This window comes from Anabrus simplex, chromosome 8 (genome assembly GCF_040414725.1).
Source record: "Anabrus simplex isolate iqAnaSimp1 chromosome 8, ASM4041472v1, whole genome shotgun sequence".
Taxonomy (NCBI): Eukaryota; Metazoa; Arthropoda; class Insecta; order Orthoptera; family Tettigoniidae; genus Anabrus; species Anabrus simplex.
In genome coordinates, this window is record NC_090272.1 from 183,008,525 (window position 1) to 183,020,541 (window position 12,017).

General features: G+C 37.8%; 1 protein-coding gene across 3 annotated transcripts in view; it reads left to right on the forward strand.

Annotated features, from left to right (window-relative positions):
• Positions 1–12,017, forward strand: part of GLS (Glutaminase) — a 157,345-nt gene that overhangs the window by 48,279 nt on the left and 97,049 nt on the right. The window contains exon 1 of one of the 3 annotated variants that reach the window (XM_067152557.2): positions 5,838–5,984. The exons of the other annotated variants lie outside the window; for them this stretch is intronic. Within the exon in view, the coding sequence (XP_067008658.1) occupies positions 5,929–5,984 (56 nt within the window). The 5' untranslated portion in view covers positions 5,838–5,928. Of the gene's footprint in view, positions 1–5,837; positions 5,985–12,017 lie in introns of those variants that run through there. 3 annotated transcript variants of the gene reach the window in all.

A 12,017-nucleotide genomic window follows, 5' to 3' on the forward strand; every position in this document is an offset into this window, starting at 1 on the left:
CTCCAATGCAAGTAGGTCTATTGGGGCTATTGCTGCCACCATGAGGATTGCAGGTTCGGAAACCGTGCGGTATGCACATGCAATATATAAAGCCGCTCTCCGTTGTACGGCAGCTATCCTTCTCCGATACCAAGCAAATCTCAAGGATTCAGACCAGATTTCAGAGCCATATAGGAGCACTGACTGAACCGTCGACATAAGAAGACGTCGTTTACTGGATTTCGGACCTTTAATATTTCCCATTAGTCTGCTAAGTGCAGTCATGTATTTTACTGCCTTGTCTGTCGCTCAGTAATAATAATAATAATAATAATAATAATGATGATGATAATAATAATAATAATAATAATAATAATAATAATAATAATAATAATAATAATAATAATAATAATCAGTGCTTTTTTCTTGTAGTTTGAAATAGTACAGAGTACCATCACTTTTTCATAAGTTTAAAAAAATAGTGCAGTCATTTATTGACAGAAAAATGATTTTTGTTTTGTTTTTACAATTGGCTTTATGTCGCATTGACACAGACAGGTCTTATGGCGACAATGGGATAGGAAAGGGCTAGGAGTTGGAAGGAAGTGGCCATGGCCTTAATTAATGTACAACCCCAGCATTTGCCTTGTGTGAAAATGGGAAACCACGGAAAACCATCTTCAGGGCTGCTGACAGTGGGGTTTGAAGCCACTATCTACAGAATGCAACCTTACAGCTGCGCCCCCCTAACCGCATGGCCAATTCGCTCGGTACAGCAAAATATATTGTATAAATATTCCAGCAGATGTTACTGTATTCACATTTTCACTTCTAATAATATAATGTTATTTGCTTTATATCCCACTAACTACTTTTACGGTTTTTGTAGACGCCAAGGTGCAGAAATTTAGTCCCGCAGGACTTCTTTTATGTGTTAGTAAATCTACTAACACAAGGCTGGCTTATTTGAGCACCTTCAAATACTACCGGACAGAGCCAGGATCAAACCTGCCAAGTTGGGGTCAGAAGGCCAGCGCCTCAACTGTTTGAGTCACTTTGCCTGGCATTTTCACTTCTAATTACTTGTAAATTGGTACCCTACTTTCCTCTTTTCTAGGCTTCATTGGTTGTTACGCAGTCAGACACATTAAACTGTGTTCACTTCTGATTGCTCGCAATAACGGGCAGGTGTTGAAACTGGCAGCAAAAATACACATGGTGAAAAATATCACAAAACCAAGACCAAAAAATCACAAGGTGGCTTCTAATAATGACTGGCCTGAATGTGGAACTTTTTCACAGAAAAATATCTTTTGCGAGAGAAGGAGACAATGAGGATACTGTACGTTAAAAGGCCATGCCAATGGTCTACTGTGTTGTCACTTAGTTTATGATATGTATGTATGATATGTATTTTTGTTTGCTTCTGACCCAAATAAAAAAAGAAAACATACAGTGTCACCTCTTGAGGTGGCTTATGGATTAATTTGTACTACCCTCTGGCGGTGTGATGAGAATTCCATTGGCATGTTTGTTAGTCTTGTTGGGATGATGCTAAGAGAGTATCAACGGTTCTCAACATCTTAGAAATTTTCCTCTTTCAAATATCAACTTAAATAGTGATCTTGGGATCATAAGTCAGATATTTCAAGGCAATTGTCGAGAGGTTCTATCACTATTATATTTCCTATAGTACCGTGCGTTGTGTTAGGTAAGCTTTCTTAACCATAGAAAGATCATGAATGAGCACAAACATATGTATGGGGGCTATTTTCTAATTAAGGACCATTTGTCAACAAAATAAGAGCCACTAAATATTATTGGTTACTTCCTATTTTTAAAAATTCTATTCTACTTCAGAAACTTTTTCATATAATTTCCATGTTTATTCAAATATTGGTCATAGTGAGGGGCAAGCTTTTATAGGCCCTCATTATAGAAGTCTGCCACTTGTGAGGAAAACCATTTCTGAGTTGTTGTTTTTCACACTGTCATCGGTAAGAAAACATTAGCCACCAAGGAATGTTTTTGATGCAGAAAGAGGTGGTAGTCACTAGATTCAATGTCGAGGCTATAGGGCGGGTGATCAAAATGTTGTCAGCCAAAAGACTGGATGGGTGCTTGCATTTGAACAGCACTTCTTTCCTCATGGCATTTTCTTTAAATGCTTTGTGTTAAGTTATATTAGGGTTGTGTAATATTTTAACCAATCCATGATGGGTACTGAAAATTTGTTTGGGTTATCTCCATTTAAAAAACAAAGAGAAGGAGAGAAGAGAAAGAAGAGCCAGGTGTTTCCATCACAAAAGACTATAAACATGGTTTAGTGAACCCCAGTCTAATCAGTGTGTCAGTGTGGTTGACATTCAGCTGTGGAAACCTAATGATTGTTATTACTTCATGAGGTTTGTTAGGTGCCTAAAAACAGGATGTTTGGAAAAACACTGTGCACTTTTGATGAACATTGGATATGACATCCACAAGTACCTACAAAAGTTTGAACCTTCTTAGTTTTATTGAAAAAACACTTTTTGCACACCTGAAAGTGGCTACACAGTTTGGGTCACATAGCTATCAGCTTGCATTTGGGGAGGCAGTGGGTTCAAATCCCACTGTTGGCAGCCCTGAAGTTGGTTTTCTGTAGTTTCCCATTTTTACACCAGGCAAATGCTGTGGCTGTACCTTAATCAAAGCCATGGTTGCTTCCTTCCCACTCCTAGCCCTTTCCTATCCCATTGTCACCATAAGACCTATCTGTGTCTGTGCTCCATAAAAAAACTTTCTGCAGATATGTTCATGATATGCTTCTTATGTACGAATTTATTGTAGTTTTTAAGTAACTAAACATGCACCGGCAGTAATATTACACTACAGATTTTGCTGCTCCTCACTTGCATGGAAAATATTAAGAAAATAAATTTCAATGAAAATTGTAAACCATTCACAGTAATTGATTTGTTTTTCATGATCCACATCTTTCTATTCTTGCACTGCTGTTACTTTGTACAAAGACATTTTCAGTGTTTTCCAAACCACTATTATTTTGTGCTGTTGCAAGACTGATATCTTCCTTTAGTCCCAAACTTTGCAACAATTTTGATGGGCTCCACAGCATAGTCAAAAATGTTCATCAATTTCTCTTCATTTAGTGCAAGTGACCTTCCACATCATTCGCCATCTAACATTGAGCCTGTCTCCCAAAATTTTTCAATTAATTGACAAACTGCACTGCGATTTGGTACAGTTTATTCTGGGAATTTGTCAGCAAATGCCTCCTGCACTATAACTGTTTTGTCACCATGTTGAGAAGCGTGTTTGACAAGAAAAGAAAGAGCTGTAACTAAATACTAAACTGAACAATTAAACACTACAAACCAAACCCCATGGCACTACAGCCCTTGAAGGGCCTTGGCCTGCGAAGCGACTGCTGCTCAGCCCGAAGGCCTGCAGATTGCGAGGTGTCGTGTGGTCAGCATGACGAATTATCTCGGCCGTTATTCTTGGCTTTCTAGACCGGGGCCACTATCTCACTGTCAGATAGCTCCTCAATTCTAATCACGTATGCTGAGTGGACCTCGAACCAGCCGTCAGATCCAGGTAAAAATCCTCGACCTGGCCGGGAATCGAACCTGGGGCCTCTGGTTAAGAGGCAAGCACGCTACCACTACACCATGGGGCCGGCCCAAACACTACACTAGTACTATTTTATTTCTACAGCAGTTTATCACCAGAATGTTGGACTAAAAGTATTAAATGTTATGTGGCAACAGAACAAATGAATGCAGAATACGGCACACAATAATGAACAACCAGTTCTACCAATATGTCTTGCGTAAGATTCGAGGAAAACCTTAATTTAGTTTCAAATTTACAACCTAACATCTATAGTCCCAAGTGGTTAGTGACTTTCCAAACACTCTGTATAAGAGAGAGGCTGAGAGAAGAGAGAAAGCTTTCTAATGGAGGGTGGTGTTAAGCTTGGCTTCTTGGGGATTAGGGTTCAAAATGATCATCTGGACAATCTGAGTGGGGCAAATGTACGGTTTGAAATTGATGTTGTAATCGGAGTAAGGGGTTATGACTACTGGAGTCACCCTCTCAATAGCCCTTCCTGTTGCTGATCTGTGAAAGCTTATCATGTGACATCATCCAGCCTCCTTCCCATCAGAGATATCAGGTGCTCTGATTTAACATCAAATGACTACTATTTGGCTTTCTTCTTCCTCAAATACAACAATATGGAGAACATCTCTTCTTTTCTGAGGCACAGACTAAAAGTGTAAAAATTCTTTGGCAAGAACAATGCTTTTCTTCTATGTGTGCGTTAGAGTGCATTACTCGGTAAGATGCTGCTGTCTCCTCAACAGATAAACAGTGAGTTTATCAACTAAATTACTATAACATGGGCATTATTGTGTGTTTGTGAAGCTACTACACACAATAGTGCCTAAGAAATGAATTAACTATCACAAAAATTATGTGCTCACCTCAATGAGATTTTTAAAAGGTAGCATTTATACCTTATTTGTATCAAGAGGTATGAAAAGCACAATATACATAATACTGGATTTTCACATTTGTAATATAGTTATTTATTTACTAATCATGATGTGTTTTAAGCCAGGAGATTGCAAAGATTGCCATGTTGTCTTGTCAGCATCACCCAGGTGTCATGTGTAGGGTACTTTAAAGTTAAATCTTCAAATGTAAAAATAAGAGCTCCCAAACTGGGATGAAGTTGTATTACCTAGGTACCGTACTTGGTGTTTGTCAGCTTCTACCTGGCCTTGTTTTCTCTGCTGCAGAATACTCCTCATTGTTATGGGTAAACAGAAGTCATACCAAACTAATTGACACACAGCTGAATCACACAATGCATATTATAATAGGGACAGTTAGATCTACTCCCTCTTTCTGGCTACCTGTTCTTAGCCATATCCCATCACCACATCTCCTACAAGAGCACAAGAATGTAATGGACCACATAAAAATTCCAGTCCTTGGAGACCAATGATCCTGTTACCAGCAGGCTGCACTCAGACATCCAACTCTTAGGACAGCCATTATTTAATTAATTAATTTATTTATCATAAAGCTTTTAGTGCTGGGAGTGTCCCAGGACATGTTCGGCTCATCTGGTGCAGGTCTTTCTATTTGATGCCCATAAGCAACTGGATATGTGATGATGATAATGAGAGGGCAAAACCATGTGTTGGCACATAGCCTACTCCTGTCGATCTACTCAAGGCTTAACGTCTCCGTCCAACGGGTGAATCACCACCTACAGTGTCATATGCCCTCAGTCCACATGAACACTGTGGAGAGGTTTGGAATATAATCCAGGCTTTTGCATTCAGTCTAATGATTAGAAATTGTATAGCACCCCCTGTCCTACCCTGCCATCCAACTCTGCAGTGGTGACACTTTTTCCACCAATGGGACTCAAACCAGCTAACCATGATATCAGACCATAGAAAAATCATGGCTACCAGGCAGGCTACAACAGCTATGAACCCAGCAGACAACAACTTCAGTCTGAATGAAGTCTGGAAGCAAGTTTGGGTCTCCATCACCTCATAGACTCACAGATAAATAAGAGGGTTTTTATCTACCTCGAAAGACCTGGAAAACTATCACAGGAATTGAACTCACCATGGCAGATGCACTAACCTACTGCATAAGTGGGGACAAGTACATGAGTGAAGTCAGTCCAAGTCCAAACAGAAAACATGTTTTCATTCTATCATGAGCTCTTAGTTATTAGCATCATTACATTCTTAATGAGGATATTTGCTGAAATCATTTAGCTCCCTTATAACTACTGGGGAGCTGTGCTAGGCTCCAGCAGTTACCTTTGAGCTGTTCTTAGTGCATTGCTCATAGTTCTCTCTTGATAAACATTAGTGCTTCAACTTGAAATAGATATCAGTGAAATTAAGTGTAACCACCATGGGACATTCCAATGGACAAGATCGTTTTGTTAAACTCCTTGCAAGATATTTGAGGTATGTTACAGTGACTAGCTTGGGGGACCTGGTTGACAGTTCCTCCATTATGTTTACACATCTCTTTTGCTTTTTATCTAAAACTTTGAATTTGTTGATCTGATGATCCCCAAGATCCTATATCCTTTGTAATGTAGGAAAATTATTTATAGATATAAAATGTTACAACACAATAAATCATCTGCTAAAAATATGATACATCATTTTATACAGTGAGTGTGAAATAATTTGTTTAGTGATAATTGAGTAATAAATATTATATCATTATCATAGCAGAATGGAAGCAGAACTGCAATTCATGGTGGAGGGTATTGCAAGAGTGGGAATAGAGTTTGGAATGAAGCTAACATTGTCAAGATAAAAGTGATGAGAATGGGAAAGCAAGTGGACACTGTTAATGTGTTAATAGTGGAAATGTTGCTGGAATAATTAAATTGTTTTGGTATTTGTAAAGTTTGGTGACTCAGCAGGGAAGCTGTACTCAGGAAGTAAGAATCAAATTTTCTATGGGGAAGAGAGCTTTTGGAAGTGTAAAAACTTTGTTGATGACAAGGAATATCCTAATTGAATTAAGGAAGAGTTTTGTGGTTTACTAAATGTTTTGTGTGATGTGTAATATCTTATGGCTCTGAGATATGGACAATCAAAGAGAAAGAAAATAATTACTAGGAAAGCTTTGAAATATAGATGTGGAGTAGAGTAGGGAAAGTGAAATTGACAGACAGAATGAGGATGTACTGAGGAGGGTAGGAGAGGATGATAAAGAACAACAAAATATCTTGGGTTGATCACAAACTATGAAGGAACCATCTGCTACTGAGGATCATGGAAGGAAAAATAGAAGGAAAGAGAAAAGGAGGAAGGTAAAGGATTGGAATATTAACAGATAAGAAGAAAGGAAAATACTTTACAATGCCAATTCTGGACACTCGTTTCATTTAGCATATGAATGACTGGTGACATGCTGCTGTGTAGTTGCTGTGGTGCTGCCATGCAGGCAAAGCTGAAATTCCCAACCAAGGCCACTTATCTGTTTATCGTAATGTCATTTCTGTGCTGAGAAATGTACTGCCATATTAGAAATCATAGAAAGACAGTCTGCAAGGATACCAGTAGTTGTAAGAAATATAGAGGGTTATATTTTTCAGTACTAATGGGAAATACAGTCAACAAAAGTGTAGCATTTGCGCTCAAAATGCCTCAACTGTCTGAAACCTGCAGACAAAATTCACTGAAACAGACTCAATGCTAGCTAATAATCTGTGCCAGAGAGAGAGGTTGAGCCTTCTAGAAGGCTAAGCTAGATGAATTAATTTATTTTGTAAATAAATAATAATGACAGTGCATTTCAGTTGAGGTACTGAATAGCTGATACTCATTCCTTTTTGTAAATGACAGATTAATAACCTTCAAACTGTTGCTTTGAGCACATCAACATATTTAATCTGGTCAGAGCACCTAGAGACCTTGACCCCACATGCTATAGTTAAACAAAGAGGTGATCTTGTTGAGAGAATTTGATTTCCTCCAGTTTCCTGCTACTCTTGTATTTCAGTGATGAGCTAATCAATATGTACTGGAGTTACAGGAATAATCCTATGAACATGGGGCAGCTCCTTCCTTTCTTTCTTTCTTTCTTTCTTTCTTTCTTTTAATTGACCTGGACATTTGTGATACAATTAACTATAGTTTTTACAAGTAACATATGATGTGTTTGGCCCATATTTTCAACTTTGAATAGTTTAAAGATATTAATATTAAAAGTTCCACCTTTACAATACATACAAAAGTTTTTATTTGTAAATGGAAGTTATAGATTCATGTTTCATCCCTCTTGGGGACATCCTTGGCCTAGCGAAGAACAAAAGTTAAGTCGTATATCGTATATAACACCTTTTTTGTTACGCTAATTTTACTATTTAACTTTCGTTCTTCACTAGGGTGAGGATGTTCCCAAGAGGGACAAAACTTGTACCTGTAACTTAGATTTAAGAATAAAAACTTTTGTGAGTATTGTAAAGGTAGAACTTTTAATGTTAATATCTTTACAATGTTTAACTATAGTTTACCAGACATTATTTTCTGGGTATGAGTAGAACCCAGCAGTTACCTGTGAACTGTTGTTAGTGCATAGCTCTTACCTCTTAGTTACTGTAGAATTCTCTGCCACCAGAGAAGAGAGAAATTTAGGAGATAATACAAGAGCTAAAGAACAGAAAAGCTTCAGGAAAGGATTTCATCTCTGCAGAACTATTCAAGTATGCTGGTGAAAATTTATTTGAAAAACAAGAGGAACGTTTTGTTAATATTTGGGAAACAGAAGTGAATGGAAGAATGCACTCATTCATACTTTGCATAAGAAGGGGGACAGAACTAATGCCAACAATTACCCCCCGAAAGTGCTGCAGCATAGAATTGAAACACATCTAGACAAACAGTTGGATGAATATCAGGCAGATTTTAGTAAAGGACACTCCTGTGCAGAGCAATATATATTCTTAAGATAACAGCAATGAGAAGCCAGAAAAGAACAATTTTGACCTTTGTAGACTTCAAAGAGGCATACTACTCAGTAAATTGTAAAGTACTCCTTAGCATCCTTTGTGAGTTTGGTTTAGATGATAAATCCCTCAAGGAGACATTGATAGACACCTCATCTCAAGTTAAATTCATGGGTGAAGACTCGGAACTATTTGAGATAAAAACAGGTCTGGGACAATGGAACTGCCTTTCACCACTGCTGTTTATTTGTGTCCTGGAAAAGGTCATCATAGATTGGAGATCAAGAATTACTGAAAGGGAACAACAGAACAGGATAAAGATAGGATGTGGAAGAGGTGTCATCATATTTGACTGCCTAGCCTTCATGGATGATGTAGTACTCCTAACTGACAATCTACACTTGGCCACAAAACAAGTAGAGGAATTACAAAATGTGGCCGCCAAAAAAATATTCTTTGAAAAAGTTGCCTATAAAGACTCAGAGAAAACAGATCTCACAGATGAAATCAAAACCAAATTTGAGGTAATCCACCATCAGTTTCTTGAAATCAAGCAATCAATAGAAATGTGAATTGATTTATTTGACACATCATATACAGATCAAATCTCCCTAAAGTTGTCTTGGCTATGCTTATATGACAAAAACTTTTAACACAGAACACATGTTGAAAACAAAACCTTACTGTTAACAGCTATGAACTTGGTTTTCCACTTTTTTCTCATTTCATAGAGGGAAAATCCTGGGCTGTCTTTTCAGTATCTTTCCAGTGTACTGTATACCAGCAGTTGCAATGCATGTCAGATAATATACTGTATTCTGATGCCCAGTATTAAGTCAGACCATATCAGTTTCTCCAATGTGTGATTGACATCTATAAAGTAACTCCAAAATATCAAAACAGTGTTCCATATTGGTGCCCTGCAAAAACCTGCATGTGATGTTGTAATGTTAAACCTGTAGCAAAAAAAGAATTTGAATGAGCTGATACTAGTAGTATTCTTTAAGGATTAATCACAAGGATGTAAAAGCCAGCTCCATGGTGTAGGGGTAGTATGTCTGCCTCTTACCCAGAAACACCAGGTTTGGTTCCCGAACAGTCAAAGGATTCTAATTCTGGACTGAGGACTGGAACAGAGTTTACTCCACCTTGTGAAATTGACTGAGGAAATATCTGATATACGAGATGGCAGACTCAGAAAGCCAAGTACTGTGACTGAGAATGTTGTCACACTGATTACATGGCAGGCCATCTGACAGGGGAGCATTCATCTTGGCAGGCCAAGGCTCTTAATAGACTGTTTTTCCATAGATTTCTATTTTTTCTTGAGGAGGTAAAAACTTTATCAGCAGCTGTTGCTAGTCAGCATCCTATAAAATACATGATTCTCGATGTTAAAACAAATCTGTTTCTTAGAACTTCTTCAAGTGTGGCCTGCAAATGATGCAAAATCTCCATCTGTTCTTCACAGTACCCTAGAAGCTCCTGGATTATGATGATTCAGTGCCTTAGCTGAGCCCATATTGTTTCCTCAAACTTATGCCAGGCTTCTCTCTTTCACCAGCTAAATGCTATCATGTAATAGTTACCAAACATCACGGAGTCAATGTAATGACACAAAATAGTACCACACCATGAAACCTCATAATTGGTTTTGATGTTGAGAATACTATTGTAACCTTTATGTACAACATTGTTGACACCTCAAATTCTGGTGTACCTTGTGCAGCTAGGAAGTAGCAGGTGTACAGAGTAAAGATGTAAGCAGGACAGGAGAGAAATAAGCTATTGCTGTAGAAAGTGGGTGGCAGTCACAACAGGTACAAATTCTCCAATTCCACAATTAATGCATCTGATGGTTATGAAAACAGTAATGTGCTTTACTATGACAGTAAGAACAGGTAGATGTAAGTAGTGTACATTAGACCTTTATGGCTACATCAACTTCTCAGTGTCACATAGCTACTCCAGCAGATATACTTAGTTTTTGTTGATGTGGCCTGCTTTATCTTCATCAGACAGCGAGAGAAATTGTCACTTTATGCTGCAATGTTGTGTTCATGAGTGAGGTGAGTCCACAACACATGCAAATATCCTTTATACCGGTAATAAAGGAGAAGCTCTTAGAACATGATGAATTCCTTGTAAAGATGAACAAGAGGTCAGCACTTATACCTGATGTGTTCATCCAGCAGTGAAACTCCTGGTAAGTAAACAGACATGCATTAGACTTTTAGACTGCTGATGCATAAGCCTGTTCTGATGTCTTGCACATAACAAGTCCAATAACGGCATAGACTCCAACTGCTTCTCTGTTTATTCCCTTAAAAAAAAGGACATTTTCCACTATTTGTTTTAAATTTTATTAACCATATCATTAATACTTTTCCTGCAGGACTAAATTCCAGCACCTTGACATCTCCAAAAACTGTAAAAGTAGTTAGTGGGACATAAAGCCAATAACATTAAATATTACTTTCATTAATACCTTAATATACATTCCTCTCAGACTATACTCCTAAGATATTCGCTCTCTAGTTATTTCCTTGTTCGTTGGAGTGAGCAACCGTACTCTACATCATCCAGTGCAGTTCTGTACAGATTGCGCGTGTGTGAGTATGACATGCGTTTGTTGAGATTGGTAGTACAAGCCCACTGCACTCACTGGCCAAGCAGGAACATTTGTTAATTCCTATCAATGAACATCATCTTCTGTCAAATCAAAAACTTTTGTTATACTTTGTTAGGATATTAAATCATACTTACAAAACATCATACTTTTCCTGCATGCTGAAGTTTGTGGACAAAATCTGAATTGTTTTACAGACTTAGAGAAAGCACCTTAGGATGGGACATTTGTTATGTTCTGCATATATACAGACACAAAATCTAAATTTAGTCTGTAACTTACACTTCAAATTTTTGCCTAATACATCACAGATTAGGTAGCGATCATCTAGGCCCAGACTAAATTTTGTCTGTCTGTTTGTTGCAACATCAATGTAGAATGGCACAACAGAATTTCTCAAAACATTTAACTTAAGTTTAAGAATAGCCGGGTTGTTCACTAGACTATCTATTATTTGATTAGTATACAGTGGTGTGGCACAGCAATCATCATCATCATCATCATTGTACAGTTCCAGTTCATCGGGTACTGGCACAGCAATATTAGGGGTCTAAGCAGGAAATGTCACATTTCTCCATTAGCTGTAGTGAAAAATTCTAAATGATGAAAGTTGTGCAGTATATATTTTACAGTCTTTTATGTTGCATGAGGAAGGAATTTATAAAAAGAAATATTTAATACCCAGAATCATTTGTGAGGTGACAGAAATTGCTAAACACCCAAATAATTTGAACAAAGGTGATGGCTATATACTGACTAGATCATAGTTAACTCGTCAGCATCTTTCTCTTTGACTCTGGAGGCCCTGGAATGAACTATACTTCTAACAGGGCCTCTCTGTCTTGAAACTGGTTACTGTGGAGTGACAGTTGCCAATACATTATTTGTTATTGCTCTAAAGAC